Here is a 17908-nt window from a genome sequence, read left to right on the forward strand (position 1 = left end):
TGACAAATGCACATGCGAAAGCGTGTACCTTTGAACAATGCACACAAATATTCCTTAATCAGTGGGAGAAGATTCTCTTCCCTGTTAAAACAGTGTGGAGAAAGTCATCATCCTCAAAGGTTTGGGGAAATAAAAATGGCTTCTCACAAGAGTTGGCCCCAGGCACCCATCTCATGAGGCTGAAGAATAGAGGGACAGCTGAGCAGACAAGGCCGACTCCCCCTCTGCCTGATCTGATATTGGTAACAGGACTCAGCAGTGGCCCCGGAACTGTCATTTCGACTTCTCACTGCATCTCAAAATGCCTGATGTAGGGTGATTCTGAGGCATTGCAGGAAATAAAAATGGAGGCTTGCACACCCAGCATTCCCGCATGGAAGGTCTGGGCAGAGGCCAAAACTAGTGGACCTTCCTGGGCACTGGGGGCTGGCAGCTGTGCTAATATCCTAAGCTCTGGTGCTGAGGTCGCCAGAAAGGACACTGGTAAATATTCTGAAATCCAAGCCTGTGACAATGGGCATGGCAGTGGAGTAACTTCATGCCACAGAATGTTATAATTAGTCAGCCTGCTGGTTAAAATGTGTGCCTTTGTAACGCTCACCTATGTAGCAAGCTCAGATCACTGTCTTGCAAATGCATCATTCATTTCTGAACAGTGAGCTTTGGAGCAGGCCTAGCCTGGATCTAAATGATGGCATCACTGTGCCTTGTGCTGAGCTGGGTGACTGAAGTAGGTACCAGATGAGCCCTTCTGACGTGCTTTCCACAAAAGGGTGAAAGGACCCCCTTCCTTGCCTCGTTTGTGCTAGCGAAGAGCCTCAGATAATTAGCTCAATGCCTAAGAAGCTAAATTTTAGGTGATGTGTTCCTTCAAGTAACCTGGAGGTTACCTTTTTAAAGGCTTTTTGCATCTACAATATAGATTAGGATATTTAAATATTATGCAAATCAGATTCTTCTTCCCACCCCCTTTTGATGAAGCATGTGCTCCCTCTTTAAATAATGCCCCAGTGGTCACCCTACCTTCACCACAGTTGCATTGCTGCTTTGCTCTTCTAACCCTTGTAAAACAGCAAGAACCACAGTAAAGGAAATTGAGTCTTTACTTCTTTACACAACACGCAGTGCACTGATGGAATATGCCGAGACAGGATGACCCAGAGGTGGCCATCAGTTTAGACGGCTTCAAAGAGGGTGTAGACAGATTAATTCTACCAGCGGCTCCCTCCCGAATCAGACACAGCAAACCTGCAAATGGCAGCTGCTGGAGAATAATGGTGGGAGAAAGCCAAGGAGTTCCCAGCGGCGTCCAGTTGTGAACTGTGGGGAAAAGAACACTGGACTAGGCAGCTGCCAGTCTGATCAGAGGCCCCTTCTTAGTTTTTTTAGGTCTAGCACACAACGTGTTCCTGAGAAAGAGGCCATGGCTGGTGGGACTAGGCCTCTTTCTTGTGGTTCTGCCTTTCCAGTTTCTTCTTCAGGTGCAGCAGGTCTTTGTAAATGACGCGCCCCAGCACAGCGGAGGCACAGAACAAGCCTCCATGAAGAGCCCCCATTAGGCCACAACAGTTGATATCTTGGCCTGCGTTGAGGAGAGGAAGAAGTAAACATCAGAGAAAGCCCAGGCTGTCTCCAGCGCTGCAGGAGAACCAGGGCACGCCAGCTCTGAGCACCAGCACTTCTGAGTAGCAGGGACACTGCTAGCATCTGCTTCCCCCTCTCTCCTAAGGCTTGCCTGTTTGCTTTGGCCTCAGCTGCAATCCTCACAGTTGTTGTGGGAGGAACTGATTTTTTTTCTGGGCAATTAGGGATAGGCAACAATGATATTTAAGCTCACTAAGATTCTCCCAACATAAGCTGGTCGGTCCTCTTGCATCCAACTTATGTTTGTAATCACTGTTTATTTTTGCAAACAGCAAAAAACGTGCTAAGCAAATCACAATCATACCTGAATGTTGTACAAAAATCCCCCAATTTTTGCAAATTTCCCAAGATGCACAAAATTTCCCCATAAACTAAAGCAGGGCTTATTTATATGGACTACGGAAATGCATGCCGATCCAACAAAGAAAGTGGCACAAACTGAAAGTGAGCACTTGTGATCATTTTTGGCCGAGATACTATTGCATTTTCATTCCAGGTTGCAAACACAATATGGTCCCATTTGGCAAACAGAAACAAAATTCTTGCAAACCCTGACAAGCAAGGATGTATTATTTCCTGTTGTAATGCAAGTATTTTGTGATGACTTGGCTTACAATGGGCAATTAAGACCCACTAGCTTCATCAAAGGCTTGCTGCTGATGGAGATGAAAACGGTTAGAAGTAGCTTGGAAATATGGATCAATACAGCTGCTGCAGTTCTGGATCCTCCTTGGCGGTTTGGCTATGGAGACTGTTATTATAATGCCCGCACTTCAAAACTTACAACTATATCCTACATGCACATGGTAGGCATGTCATTAGTGGAGCCGGCTGGAGCCAGGGTCAGACTAGATGGCCCAGGAGACCCCTTCTGACTTGCTCAGTTTCTATGTGTCTATCCCTGGTTCCCACAAAGACTCACTTCAAGGATCTCTGAAGTCCTTAAAAGCTTTTGACCCACACTGAGAGAAGACTTAAAGTGAGGCAGGCACCAGAATACAGGTTGTCTTTACCTGTCTAAAACGTGGGGTGAGGAACAGGATGGGGAAGGATGGGTGCGCCACTCACCTGCTAAATAGAGATTTGGGATGGGAGTCTTTGCTCTCATGGTGGCCACAACGTGTGCCCTGAAGCGGTCCAGGTTGTGCTCTGCACCGTACGTTTCTCCCAGAGGGGCCGCTAGATAGTGCTGGTTGCTGAGTGGAGAAGAAGCTTCTACAAATTCCACCTAGGGAGGAACCACAAATATTGAGGAAATAAATCAGATCGTAAGGGAAATACATTTTTTCTTCCAGTAAGAAAACAAGAAAAAAGGCTTCTGAGCCCATTTTCTAAAAATAAAGTTCCTGCTGGCTCTTAAATTCCCGCTATTAGCCAATATCTATGTCTGGCAGCCTATATTTATGTCTGTCATGTCTGTGTATTTTTAGAGAAGTTTCAGAGATATATCCGCTGGTTGTAAAAATGCCTTTGCTGAATATTTGGTTGCCAGTGCTGGCATCTGGCATGCAAAGGGTTTGAAACAGCAATCAAGCACAGATTGACAACTGGCATGGAAGTCTGATGGCGGCTTTTGTATGGCAGCCAGTATCTAACACCATCTGATGTCTGGCATGCAGTGGTGGTCTGCGTTTGACAGAACGGGATTTCTATATTATTATTTTTTAATCTTACCCTCTTTCCTGTCAAGGAACCCACAGCGGTTCACATGACCCTCCTCCCCTACCCCCATTTGACCCTATGAGGGAGGTTAGGTTTGACCCTGTGAGGGAGTCAGTGACTAGCCCAAAGTAGTTCGGAGAGTTTCATGGCTGAATGGGGACATCCTGTGAGCCACTGTATGGATGGAGTGCAGGACGAGGTGGGCCTTTGGTCTGATCCAGCAGGACTTTCCTTCTGTTTTCACATTCAGAGCACTCAGTATTTGGTGGACTGGCAGAAAATGCACAGAAGCCAAGGTAACGCAGCACCAGCAAGCTCCGAGGACTTAGCGCAGAGAAGCAGATCTTCTTTTAACCTGGGGGCCACCTTCAAGTCCTTCTGAGAACATTCCAGAAGCAGAGCGGGTTGAAGACAAAGGGGAAGGACCAAAGAGATGGCTGTATTTTCACTTGAAGCAAGTACTGCCAGTAACTGAGCCTTAGGAGAGGCATTTTTCAGAACAGGGGACACGCTGCAGAAAAGCTCCTGGCATTGTGGGGAAGGGGTGTCTCCTTCTGGGAGGACCACACTGGGACCCTGAGAGGCTTGCACTTGGCTGCTGGTTGTGAGGAGCTGCACCCGTGCCTAATGGGTTAGCTGAGTGAGAACTCTCGTGTGCTGGCACTACAGCCCAGGGGCTGCCCTGAGAACACAGACCTCAGTCCATCAGGACTGCCATGCAAACAGAGCACTATTGGAGAAGGAGGCCAGGAAGCAGAGAAAGATGGCGGGCAAGCCTGGCCGGGCAATTCAGCACCAGTGGTTTAGATGCTGTTCTGCCCCAACATGAATGAGGCAGGGCTGGAGGCCCAGTATTTTAAAACAAAAATGGTGCCCAGCAAGGAAAAAAGAAAATTCTCCGGCATTTTCTGAGAAATATCTCTTCTGAGGAATTTAGCTCAGCTTGTGCAAAGAACAGAAAATTGCATGATGGAACAGCATGCAGGTGGCGTGGAAGGGCCACGTCCTGCTTTGAACTTTTGAATGTGAATGTTCAGAGACCTACTAAACAGCTGTCATGATTTTTTCATATCACGTACATCAGGCATGGGCAACCGGTGGCCCTTCAGGGGTTTTGTCCTGTAATTCGCATCTCTCCCTAGGCAGCACAGCCAATGGTGAGGGATTGTGGGAGGTGTAGTCAAAACCTCTGGAGAGCTACACGTTGCTCACCTTGATATAAATATTCACACTTAGAGGGTTACGAAATAGTCCCCCCTAAGTTTTTAAATTCCCTCCACTCCACAGAAAGACCAGTTTGTAGAATTTTATTAGGATACTCTCCACAATGTGTGTGTTTGGCACACAAACTCCTCCGTCCTCCATATTCTAGAACATTGCTAGGTCCAAGTAGGAAAAAGGTGAGCAAGTCACCAGAATAACGGCTGTAGCTGCCCTTTGCCCTTGCAGATGCAGCAACCTCCACAAGCCTCAAGGCAAATAAAAAAAAAGCAAACACCTTAGCGAAGAGAAAGAAGGTGTGGTGCTGAGCTTCACCCTTGAGAAAGTGCTGGAGAATCTCTCCTTTCCCTCTGGAGCATTTTGGTGAAACAACACACCAAGTCTTTCTACTGCGAAAAGCTGCTTGCATAGCGCTCTGCTAAGAAGCCTTCAACCAAGGTATTACCTTGTCAGAGAGCTGGGGAAACTTTGCCAAAGCAAGGTCTAGGAGGTGCTGGGCAATCTCCATCTTCACAGCCTCATAATCAGCCCCTCTCTTCTTCACACTGGTCCCATTCCACTCCGCAAACCACTCATAGTGTGCCATGGTGATCAGCGTCATGCAAGAGCAACCTATAAGTAATAGCAAATACATACAACTCTGCAGAAATGAAAACAAGCATTCATGGTTTTCCACTAGTCTCAATCATCTGTTATACCTAAATCAGTTTATTTCTGGTCCAGTTTTCCACACGTTCATTCTTAAATCTATTCCATTTCAGCTCCACATCAATCCATGGCTTTAAACAGGAAACACTCATACACACTGTAGCAAAGAGGTTAAATTTCTTGGTGTCCTAAATGATTGTGCCCTAAACAGTTGGCCATGGAACTGGCCAGAGAGGAGACAATCTTGGATTTAAACTTAGGCGGGCTTGCCTAGGACCCAGGATAGATGTAAACATTGCTGAACCAATTGGAAACAGTGACCATGGTGTTATCAGATTTAATATAGATTTAAGTAGAAGATTTCCAAAGAGGTGCAACACAGTTCCATTTGACTTAAGAGAAGAAAACTTGTGTAAAAAAAGCAAAATGGTAAAAAGGAAGCTGACAGGGGGAGTCAAGAGCCTTAAATCCTTTCAAAATACTTGGGAGATTACGCAAAACTACAATAATAGAAGCTCAGATAGTAAGTATATAAGTTTGGAAAGGTAGGACCAAGTCTCAGAGGTCACCAGCATGGTTAATGAACAGTGTTGAGAAAGTGACTGGAGAGAGGAAAGCTTCCTTCAGAAAATGGAAGTCTTGCTCAAATAAGAAAAATAAAAGGGAGCACAAGCTTGCACAAGGGAGATGAAAGCAGAGAACAAAGGGTGAAAAAAGGCATTTTGAAGAGCATCTCTAAAAACATCAAGGCCAACACACCCAGTGTGTGCCCCAACACTGTTTCTGTCTGCCTGTGTGTGCATACCCTTACCCTGGCAAAATTGGGTGTTTTCCTTGAGGCCAAAAAGGCTGTGAACCCCTGAAATAAATACCTACTTTCCCTCCATTTACTTCTTTCCATCCCTACTTGGTTTGATTTAAGCCCTTCTGATAGGGACCTGTCTAAACCTGTTCTTCATAAAGTGCCACACACAGTATTGCCTAAAAAACACATAGCACTGGACAACTTCCTCTTTCCAATGTATTCTTTTCCAACCAGTAAAGAAAACATACCTGGGTGCCTCTCTTGGTATGTGGGGTCCTTGGCTGATGGGAAGCTGATGAAGACCATAGGGAGCTTGGCATTCACCTCGTCTCTGGTTAAGGTAGCAAATTCTGTGGTTCTGTGCACGAGGAAACAGGAAGAATCAAAGTGCTTTTACAGAAGGGCAGCAGTAGAGGCATAAAAACCTAAACAGAGGGTGGCGATGAGCTCTGATCTTCCACTATGTACTTACCAAGAGAGATCTGCTCCTGAGTGACACCTTCAGCAATGTGCCAAATGAATTGGCAAGGTTGATCTCAGGTGCTCAGGGGAAGTTAAAATAATTTCAACAAAAGGAAGAGCTTCTAAAGCCGGGTTTCTGGGGATGTCCTACTTACATACTGTCCAGGTCATTGTGAAGATAAATCCAGTAGTTTGTTGATTTGATTCCAAGCTCTTCTTTGGTCCCCCGAAGGCCCACAAAGACTTGGACAGACCCCGTACCATGCTGAATCATGTCAAGTCGTGACTGGATCTCTGAGTGGATCATAGAATCACAGTGCTGAAAGGGGAAGGGTCCAGAGCCCCATCAAATCATAGATTAAACAACCCCCATCTACTCCCTACTGTAGACTCCACAGTCTGCCACCCACAGGCACAACGCTCAACATGGCACCATTTATACAGACACTTATGTAAAGGCTGCCTTCCAGCCCCTGAATTCAGTTCTTTTCAATCAGAATTCCTGTCACATTATGCAATAGTTGATTTTTTTTGCCCTGTATAAAGAATTAGTCCTATTGAACAAAAAACATGCTCTACTGCATTTATACTTCCTCATGCTGCAGTTCATGGCAAGCTTGCTACTGATTTTCCTTATTCCAACACAGAAGATCGCTTCAAATTATTTTCCAAACTTTGGGCTGCACAAACTCTCCTTCTCCCTCCCCTTCACTCATTCTTTCCTTTCCTAATTTCTGCAATGGCTGAATCATTCATAACATCCAAACTTTTTGAACAATGTTATACAGTTTAGTTACCAGGTGGCATGGGACTGAGTTTTAACTGGGTAAATTGGGTGCCTCCTGTTCTGATTTGGTTCTTGATGGAAACGCTTGTGAAATGTCCTGGCTAGGATGTCCTCTAAGCCTTCAGCCCTGCTTCAAGACATCGTATCAAAGCATGCTTTACAGAATTGCGGTACTCACAATGATTTGCCTGATTCAGATGTCAAGGTAGGTCACAGTGTGAGGAAATTAGCAAATGCAGGAGGAGAAGACACATTGGGATGAAGCAGAGAGGTAGGAAAGTCCCTTGCACATTCCAGACTTCTCAGTGCAGAAATAAATCTGGAGATCTGACATGTCCCCTACCCTTCTCGGCCTCCCACAGTGCCCTTGGCTGGCTGTTGCTCTGCAGCCCCCGAACATCACCATGTCAGACTGGGCAGCAGCATGCACAAGGTGGGTGCACCTCAGGTTTCCCCTTCTGGCACTAACCAGGTCCAGGCCTACCTAGCTTCAGAGACTGAACTACCTTAGGTGCCTTCCTGCAAGACCTTTGGCCCACATGACTTCAGAGGAGCTGACTCCATCGAGAACAACCAGTCTTGATTAACCCACCAGGTTTGCTTCTGATCTCCGAAGGTAACAGCTTCGCAAAGGTGTTGAATACGCCAGCATCCGAGATCACAACTGGAGCATACACCTTTACCTCTTCCTGAGTTCCTTTATGGACGGTCACTCCTGAAAGGACAACACCAGGGTACTGAGCACATTGTCTAGAGAGGTTCCTCCCATCTGAAGCAGGGCCCTGCTATCAGGAGCCAGAAGCGCCATGTAGTCAACTGCCTCAGAAGGCATGAGAAGTGCCTTGACTTCCTTCTCCGCAAATTAACTCCCTGTCCAGTCCTCCACTTGGCTGGAAGTTCTGTTTGCAGCCTAGATTAGACTGCCTCATTTGTACATAGGAAGCCAGCAAAGCAAGCTTGCCTTGGGATGCTTGAGGAGTCCAGGTCATATATAGAGCACAGAGGTTAGGCCTGGTTTCCCCAAAATATGGGATTCCAAGTTGGATACTTCAGGCTGAATCTGATCCAGAAGAAAGGGTGAGGTTGGAGTGTTCTGTGAAATTACCAAGGCCAACGAGCTGTGAGATAAACCAAGAGGCAGGTGGCAGGTGAGAAGCAGACTGTATTTGGCTTGTGGGGCGGGGGGGACCTCTTGAATAGGAGGGCAGGGGAAGGGTTGTAACTGTATTAAGCCAGTGGTCCAAAATCAAGTCAAATGAGTGGACCAATTAAGGAATGTGTGGCATTCCTGCTATCTTTCTCACAAGTAGCACAAACCTTCCTGAGGGTGGTGTCAACTCAGTTTGGCGGAGAAAGGAGAATGCAGTTTGGAATGAACCTGTAGAATTAGCTTTTGCTAGTGACCCCTGCAGTACTCCTTATGTATCACGAGACCAGATTGGCTGGCACATATTAGCATAATAAAGTCTGTAGGTAGAAAGCTCTTTTCTTGATAAACTAGGAAGGAGAAAGGGGAAGTGGCGGAGAGTGGGGAAGGCAGCTCGGAAGACAAAGGAGAGAGGAGGGGTGGAGCCCTTTTCCAGACTCACCTACAGCCTTGCCATTTTCGGAGACCAAGATCTGGCCCACACAGGCCTTCGTTAGCACAGCACCTCCCGAGCGCTCGATGACAGGGATGATGTGGAAAGGGATCTCGCTTGAGCCGCCTCTTGGGTACCACGCACCAAATGAATAGTGGTGGATCAGCAGCGCCGTCATGAAGAAGCTGGAGTCCTTCAGAGGAACTCCTGAGAATATATCATTGGGTGGGGGAAAGAAATGAGAGATGGAGAGGCACACAGACTACTGCTGATAGTTGAAAGCACAACACTAGGGGAACTGTGGTGGGAATTCCTCCCACCCCATGAAGAGATGCCAGGCCAGGGCTGGCCACTCGTAGCAGCACATGATGAAGGTAACAGAAGCTACCTTCCGCTGAACTCCCAGCTCAACTGGATCTGATTTTTGTGTGTGTTCTCTCTGCTGAGGCTCTGGCGCATCCACGGCCTCTCCCACAAAAGTGCCGAACCTCCTTTAGTCAGCATGCCAAATTTTGTTTCACAGAAGCTCTCAGAGGCCACACTCCCATGATGAGCCAGGCCAAAGCAAAAGGAACGAGGGATGGGGCCAAAATGCAGGCATATTGTTCTCTAAATCTGGTATTGCCAGGAACTAAGCCTTGTCAACGTTTTTAGGATGCAAAGGCCTGGAAGCCCCACAGGATCAGTGGTCATCTCGGCATGGTCCAAAGGGAACGGAAATCTGAGTAATCATCAGTGGCCTGAATTTGACCCTTAGGCCTGACTCAGGGCCCTGACAAGACAGACTGGAGTCGAAGGAGCTGAGCCCTGGGAATCCAACAGATCCAGCCCCACCACCCAAAACTGATTCCTACACATCCTGACTCTCCATTGCCCTTACCCTACATTGCCCATCTAACCAAGATGATGTTTGGTTAGATTATTATTACTTGCATTGCATTGCTATCCTGCCTTTTCGCCTCTTGTGAGGAACTCAAGATAGCTGACTTAGCCCCATTTTATCCTCATATTTTATCTTGTAAGTTGGGCTGAGAGTGAGTGACTGGCCCAGGGGCAGGAGGGACTTGCATCTGGCTCTCCCTCACCCACAATCTGACATTCTGAGCACCACACCACACTTGCTCTCTTTATTATTGATAATTTCTCAGGTTCAGAAGTATTAATGTATTAATTTTCTGCTGGTGGGTGTATCTCCACCACCACTTTAGTCACCAAGTCTCAATTTTTACCGTGTTATATTTTAAAATGAGAAACAATGTTGTATCTCCTAACACAGATATGTGCCCAGATAGCGCTTTAATTTTTTAAATGCCTTTTCTTTATTGGACTATCATTGTTTTAGCTGCTTGGTGTATTTTGTATGTTTGTTTGGATCCAGATGTTTGTTATGACTTGTGCTTTCAACATGAAATTTGGTACTACTGAAGTGTGGCTATCACAGAAAAAAGACCCCTCCAGCAAGACCGCCCATTCCTCACCATAGAAGAAGTAGCTGAAGATGGCTCTCAGATCCTTGTTGGAGGTCAGCTTCTCTACCACTTCGCTCTGACTGGTTGCGGCCAATCTGAAAATAGGTGAGAACCAGTGGATGAGTCCCCATCGGATCAGGAACATGGAGAGCCACAAGGGAATCATCTTCAGCATGGACATCCATGGCACATGGGCCATTACTATCTACAGACAGAAGAATGGGGAAACTCATCATGACTTTGCAACATGGGTGTCTATGCAGCTGAGATGTGATGAATTGTGAACCTGCTTGTCCAGGTGACTGCCTATAATTCTAAAACACTGCAACAAACTGTAGGATCCTACTAGTTGTGCTATATTTATCTAACTGAGGAGAGAGAGGAGTTACATGGATATCATTGTAACTCTAAATCAAAGAAGGGAGACCAAAAGTGGCCATGGGAGGTAAATAACATCAAAGGGGTGGGGCCACAGCTCCTGGGATCCGCAGTTCACCCAGTGTATCTGCAGAGATCTTGCCCTGCTGTGTGCAGGCTTTCTTCCACTGGAGGGAGCTCAAGCCTTCGCAGGAAAGAGGGACAATTTCCACAGGCTAGATGCGGCATGTGAGCTGGAGGTTGCCCTCCCCTGCATAAAATATGAAATGCATCCTATAACGATGCCATAAAGAGGGCTGCCTCTTTTTGAGAGAATTCTACTACTTTATGTTGGAAAGCTCTTTCATATTTACTGATGTAAATGTTCTCCTTAATTAAGCACCTGCTGCTTGGAACTCATCACAAGGTCAGCATAAATGGAATTTCCGTACTCTTTTGATAGCCAAATCACTGGTGCTACAATATTGGAAGGTGCTACAATACCTCTGATAATACAATGGACTGCGGGCTAAGCAATGTCTTCAGCTTTTGAACGGGTGCTCTTGTGGCATAGGCTTTGAATGGGTATTCATGGAAATTTGGCCTGCCTTTCTTCCTGCCTAGCAGTGTATCTGGTTTTTTCATAAATATATAGGCTATATGTTCTGGGCTGAAAGCACTGAGGTTCCTCAATTACTCACCTTGGAAAGCCTCATGTACTCTTTGATGGCCTCCTTCTCCTCTGGGAACTGCCTCTCCAACCCTTCTACAAAGGCCTTCTTGCCCGAAAACAGTGGGTAATCCTTGTCCCCGATGGTTATGATATCATAGGGATCCTCCAACTTCACCCATTCGAGTTGCCCATCAGTGAGCTGATCCATGATCATTCGGCTCATTTCATTTTCCTGCATTTGCCCTATATAATGGATGCCTAAGAAGGGTGAGAACCCACAGCATGAAAAAGCAGTGACATTTCAAAGAGGGGTCAGCAGTTTAAGTAGACAGGTACCCTTTCCTTTTTACCTGCAGTTACCTGTGCTTAGGTTCTTTGCACATTGGCAAAGTCCCCCGATATAGCAAAGCTTCAGTTAGCATAGATGCTGCGTTGCATCTTACCTAAGGATGGGTGAGGATTTCATTTGGTTTGATGTTCTCTGGGCCCACAGTACAGCTGGGCTCTGAAACATGCCCATTTCTGAATGTAGTTGTGATCATCAATTTAAAAATGGGTCTGAACTCCCCCATAACCAGGGTGGATAAAAATCAATGATTAAAAATAATAAAAATGATTTTTTTAAAATTTAAACCAGATTTTTTTATTTGAATTGGATTTGAATTTATTTGAATTGCTCAATGGCCCTGCTGGATGGGAATTCTGGGAGTTGTGGTCCAAATGCATCTGAAGGCCATCAGGTTGGGGAAGGCTGCAGATATGTTGGACTGTTATCAGCTGGCTGGCCATGGGACTATGGAAGTTGTAGTCAAATGCTTCTCAAAAGCAGCTGAATTAGAAGGCCAAATTCAATACCCTGTGTATGGGCAGAAAGATAGAGGTGGGAGGATTTCATGGAATTTTTCGAATGGGAAGAAGAAAAGCGCCAACAGTTTCCCAAATATAGGAATCACAATTAGTCCTGGGAGAAGTATGGCTTCTTTCTTTTCTCCTCTCTTTTCTTTATTTACTACTGCTGCAAGTTGCAATGGTGTTGGCAGCCTGGCCACCATTTTGGATCCTCTGTAACTAGAATCATTATGGGGAATTACTGGGTGTATGAGGAATTCTGACCACTCCTCCCTACAAATTGATGGAGAAATTCTGCAGAGTAGGCCTCTTTGTAGCAAAAAATATAATTGGAAAAGCTGAACACAAAGGCTGATTAAGAAATACATCTGCATGTTTCAAAACTTGAGATCAGATCGTGATTAAATATTCATTAAAAAAACAATGTGCACTTTGAAATGCAAACTTTTCCAAAAGAAGAGGCCTAAATCATAAATTATGGAGTAAGCAAACTGAGCTTTGAAATAAAGTTCAGAGAATTTTGAGAAACTCTCATGTTCTGGGTTTTCCTCCTCCTCTTCCAACCATAAGACACTTGATAGCAGCTTGAATTCCTTACCAACGTCGAATTCAAAGCCCTTCTTTTGAAAGGTGTGGCAGGCGCCCCCAGCTTTGCCATGTTGCTCGAGCACCAAGACCCGTTTTCCTGCCTTTGCCAAGACTGCAGCTGCAGACAAACCCCCAATGCCACTTCCAATAACAATAGCATCTAGGTTGGGGGGTACTTTATCCAGAGAGAAACCTGAGGAGAAGAGAAAGACTCAGAGACAAGCAGCTGGGTCCCCCGAGTGAGAAGTAATTGGCCTTTTAACAGAAAGTACCATACTTAGACTCAAAGCAGACAAGGGGAAATTTTCACTTCCCTATATTGTTAAAATGTATTTAACTGTATTGTTAAAATGCCAGAAAATCATGCAATCCACTCTCATCATTGGGCACTAAGAAATCTATTGGAATATTCTGTTCTCTTCAAATATATTTAAGCAATCTGAGTGGCAACACCCTACGCACATCAGAGAAGGATCAGCAAGGCCTGTGCAAAGAACTACCTAAGCCATGTGCACATGACTTAGGAGGGAACGCCACAGGTATGGGGACCCCAGTGAAGAGGCAGTCAGCAGTGGGGGTCTCAAGCAGGCCTTCTGAAGCTGATTTTTTAATTTTTACAAATTTACATTTTTTATTTGTTCCTCCTCCAAAGAACCCAGGGCAACATATATAGCCTTCGTGCTCCCTTTTATTATTTCCATAGCAACTCTATGTTAGTTTGAGAGAAAGCGATTAGAGCAAAACCACAGAGGAAACATCTTGACTAAGTGGGAAACAACCTGGTTCCTCCTGGTTCTGTTTCAGTGCTCTGGGCCTTACACCACCCTGAAGCTGGAGCTGGCCTCGCACTGGGCTAATTATGAAAGCAAAGATAAACAGGCTGAGCACCAGCAAAAGGGGAGTGAGCAGCTCTTCCAGGCATGCCAGGAGGGGAGGTAGGCTGACAATCAGTGACTTGGAATTGCGGAGGGTATAATTAACAAAAGGTAGGGTATAAAAACAAACCAGCATGTGCAAACAATCAGTCACCAACAATGCCATTCAGAATTAATGGATGTGGGTTAATATTCCTTGCAAAAATATATTCAGATTTCTTTGTGTGTGCGCTTTGGTGGGGACAGGGGGATGCCCAACAGGTGTGTCTCCCTTCAAAACAGGGCGGGCTGTGTGTACATGTGCAGTGCTGCCCTCTAATGCCTTGTCTGCCCCAGCATCTCCCGCCTGAGGCAGCTGCCTCACTCTGCCTAACAGGAGAGAACAAGATTGAAGCTTTCCCTTTGACTTCAGCAATAAGGTTAGTCATTGCTATCATAACCAAGGCAAAACCTTTATAAATGCTTTGTTGGAAAACTGGATCTTTGTTACTATATATGCTGCCAAAGCAAGTGCTGAAAAGCAAGCCACCCTATCACAAAATACCTTTATCCCATTAATCCCAGAGGACAGCTGTGTCATGCCAATGGAGTGGCAGGTGTTGGACCAAACAAGAATCAGTCCCTGCCCCAAGAAGCTTGTAATACAGGGGTCTCAAACTCGCGGCCTGCGGGCCAGTTGCCGGGATGGGCGAGGCACGGGGGAGGGCCCTGTGGCCTTCAAAGCGTCGGCGGCACCCAGGCCGGCCGTGGGATGAGCGGCCCACCACCGCCGCGGTGGTGGAATACTTGCTGCGGCCCAGCCTCACCCAGACTCTACTTCCAGCGGCCCCCAGGTAAGCTGAGTTTGAGACCCCTGTTGCAATAGATTTGGCATTGTCAAACTCTGCCCTGCATGTAGCAAGGAGGGAAGGGCATTTAAAGGCTTGGTTCAAAAGAATGAATCATTACACTACTTCTATATGCACAGGATCGCTTCACACACATTATCTCAGATATCACTACAACAACCCAGCGAAGTAGACCAGTTCTATTGTCTCTGCAGGGCAAATGACTTGGTGTGCTGAGGACATTTCGGCTGCAATGCTGTATCCACATATCTGAGGGGCAGCCCAATTAATTCAGTAGGACTTAATTCTCAGCAGACGGGCACAAGATTGCATGGTCAGTGATTTTGTTCCCAAAATGAGATTTGTAACTGAAGGAAAGTTGTTTACAACTTACCTTTTCTTACATTGTACTCTTAAGCACATTTACTAGGGAGTAAATGCTGCAGAATCCAATGGGGTTTGTGTCTGGGTAAACATGTTTTACTTAGTGGTATTAATATTATTTTAATTACTATTTAATAATAATAATAATATGCATGCATAAAGACCCTCCCAAAGAACATTTGATTTAATGGAAAATAGCAAATACATAATCAAACTTCAGAAACAATAAAAGTAAAAGCAGAGTTAAAAGCATCAATATGCTAAAAACCAAATCCAGTCAGGAATAGACACATCTTTAAATTTTTCCTAAAGGCCAGCAAGAATGGAGCCATTCATAATTGCTCTTGGAATGCATTCTCAAGGCCTGCTGGCTGGGCTTCAGAAGAGGAGGAGGAAGAGGAGCAGGACGGGACCCTGGAATGTGGGCCAATTTTAGACTTTGAGGTGAGAGAAGCAGAGACGCTTATCTCAAGGCCAGACTGCCCAGCTGAGCAGGCAGCCTCTGGGAGTAATTAAGATGTACAGTTGGTGGGAGGGAATTTGGAATAGGGGATTTTCTCAGAGACAGACAAGGCAAATACAGCTCTTGACCCCATGATACAATATTAGCAGAGGAGGGCGGCCCAATTAGAGGATCGGCATGTTGAGAGGCGGTGTGCTCATTTTCAGAAGCCCCCTCCAAAAGGGATGGGGCCCAAGCATGCTCATAAGGAGAATTCCTGGAGTGAATACTAGATTGGGCTCAAAGAACCACTCCGTGCATGCTCAGAGATTCATTCTTGGTGTTCATGCTTCTGGAAAATGCTTTGGTCAATAAAGAACATTTTGCAAGAAAGGTCTGTGGCTTTCAAAGTGTGAGGGGAGGAACCTTAGCTCATGACAGAGGGGCAATCTAACTATTTAGAGTACAAAGTGAACATAACTATAATACCCCAGTCCATATATTTGAGAAGAGGTGGAACAATTCTTCTGTATGCAGAAAGATCCAGGTTCAGCCCCAGACATTTCCAGTGTAAAAGGATCAGGTAGCAAGTGACCTGATGGACAACTTTTTTGGACAACTTTCAGGGCAGGAACCCTTCCCAGTGTGGACAAAATTGCGTATATTTTGAAAAAAAGGTGTGTATTAAAATAATTTTTAATTTTGGTGTGTTCTGCATCACACTTTTATGGAGTACAAGAGGTTTAAGTTCCAGCATCATGGAATTTACACTCTTCACACAGGGGGCACATCACATAGGACTGTATGAGAAATGTGTTTCCATTCACCTTTTAACTATTTTAATGTTATGCTATTGTAACAAAACAAAAAAGGGGAGATTGAAAGCAACATTACTAACAGCTGCAACAAAACACAGCAAAAACAACAAGGGTGTCTATGCACACTTCCTATTCACAACACCATCAATTAAGTTTTCATTAAGATTTGCTCAGTTCATGCTTCCTGGACTGCACATGGCCTTGAATGCAATCTGTGCTACATTTCCTAGCTTGAGATGTGGTTTTCTAGTTTCGCCTTCCCTGAAATCGCATTCAACAGCATGCGTACTTCCACAAAAACGCACATTTCCTACAAAAGGCACACACATACTTCAAGCGATGGGAGATTAATGTGTGCAATTCAAACACACTCAATCGACACGCGCATTTGGAGAAACAGGCACAAAAGCACTCGCGGAATTTCGTGCGAAAAGAAAACAATGACAACAAAACTTGCCACTTGACACGGGCACGAGGCGGCACAACCTTCCGGGTACATTTTTCACAAGTGTATTATCAGAGGGATGGAGAAGGGCAGGCAGGGGGGAAATGGGGAAGACTCTAGGAAACGCACTAGGCGTGTCTCAGCGAATGAATGTTTTGTATGATAAACTCGGAGATTTTCTTTCGCCACCCGGCTGACCGGGAGCCGGCAAAGCACACAAGGTCTTAGCAGCATGGCCAGGACACGCCATGCTTCCCCGGGATCCCCCTCGGGGCCAACCCAAGCCCGCGCATGGCCAGCTCGCCCTGCCTCGCACTTACCTTTCTTGAGAACTCTGTTGCGGGCTTCCTTATCCGTGACAAGCGGTTTTGGGGGATGCACATCCGCTGGGTTAAAGAGGTTCCCGTCGCCGCCATAGAAAAGGTAGAAGTAAACAAGGCCGATGATCGGGAGGACGAGCATAAGCGGCACAAGCAGCAGCCACATGCTGCCTCCGTCTACGTGAGAGAGCAGGTCGCGAGTCCAAACCCAAAGGCGCAACAGGGCACCGTGCAGCAGTGGATCACGTGACCATCTCGGGCAGCGGGCCAAGCCTTGGGGAGGCTTGGCTTATGTAACTCTTTACTCCCTGCACTGATCTCTCCCACCATCGCCCAAAGGGCACGGATGTTTGCAGGAGCAGCGCTTTGTGGCGGTGCGGAAAAGAAGCAGTTACAGCAAGTACAAATCAGGGTCTTTGCATGCCCCACTCTAAGAAGCGCCCCCTTTGTCTTTTTGCAACAGGTCACCCGAGAAATCAAGTGATTCTAAGTGTTAGGAGAGTCCTCTGCTGGGGGCGGGCAAATGAGCGATGTCTGCGATTGCTCAGATTCTCTGATCAAGAACCATGAAGCTTGACTCATCTCATTTCCTTTCTTGGTTTGTGTTCTTTTTTCATTTCACGCAAATGGGAAATACTGCATTTTGAATGAAAAAAAAATAAAGTGCACTAATTACTTTGAACGTCAGGGGACTCCACCCATCACTACTTATCAGGCATGAAATGGGAATTTATATGGAAAGGGTGAGAAAACTTTGGTCTCTGAGGGTTACCTGTACACTCATCTCCACCCATGCATGGACACTCTTACACGTGCACTCCCATGTGAGCACACAGGCACACACTCCCCCCTCCACAGCCTCAGTATGCAGAGATGGGGAGGTCCAACCTCTCTTTCCTATGGACTAAGATCAGTGGCATAGTGATCAATATTGATCTAAAGCTGCTCATTGTGATAATCTTCATACCCACTCCATAAATTCTTGCGACTGACTCTCCCTCTCTCTCCCTGGAGCAGTCTTTTGCAAGGCTGATGGTCATGCTTGCCAACTC

General features: G+C 45.9%; 1 protein-coding gene across 1 annotated transcript; it reads right to left on the reverse strand.

The window, feature by feature from the left end:
- Positions 1 to 1085: 1085 nt before the first annotated feature.
- Positions 1086 to 17042, reverse strand: LOC123030666 (all-trans-retinol 13,14-reductase-like). Its single transcript, XM_044444776.1, has 11 exons — positions 16857 to 17042; positions 12756 to 12938; positions 11337 to 11566; positions 10288 to 10483; positions 8819 to 9016; positions 7822 to 7944; positions 6598 to 6736; positions 6229 to 6338; positions 4973 to 5139; positions 2713 to 2872; positions 1086 to 1582 (listed from the first exon to the last, which is right to left on the reverse strand). The coding sequence occupies exons 1-11, from the start codon at positions 17020 to 17022 to the stop codon at positions 1437 to 1439; spliced, it is 1818 nt and encodes a 605-aa protein (XP_044300711.1). The 5' UTR covers positions 17023 to 17042; the 3' UTR covers positions 1086 to 1436.
- Positions 17043 to 17908: the final 866 nt, after the last annotated feature.

This window comes from Varanus komodoensis, unplaced genomic scaffold (assembly GCF_004798865.1).
Source record: "Varanus komodoensis strain SLA01 unplaced genomic scaffold, ASM479886v1 scaffold45, whole genome shotgun sequence".
Classification (NCBI taxonomy): domain Eukaryota; kingdom Metazoa; phylum Chordata; class Lepidosauria; order Squamata; family Varanidae; genus Varanus; species Varanus komodoensis.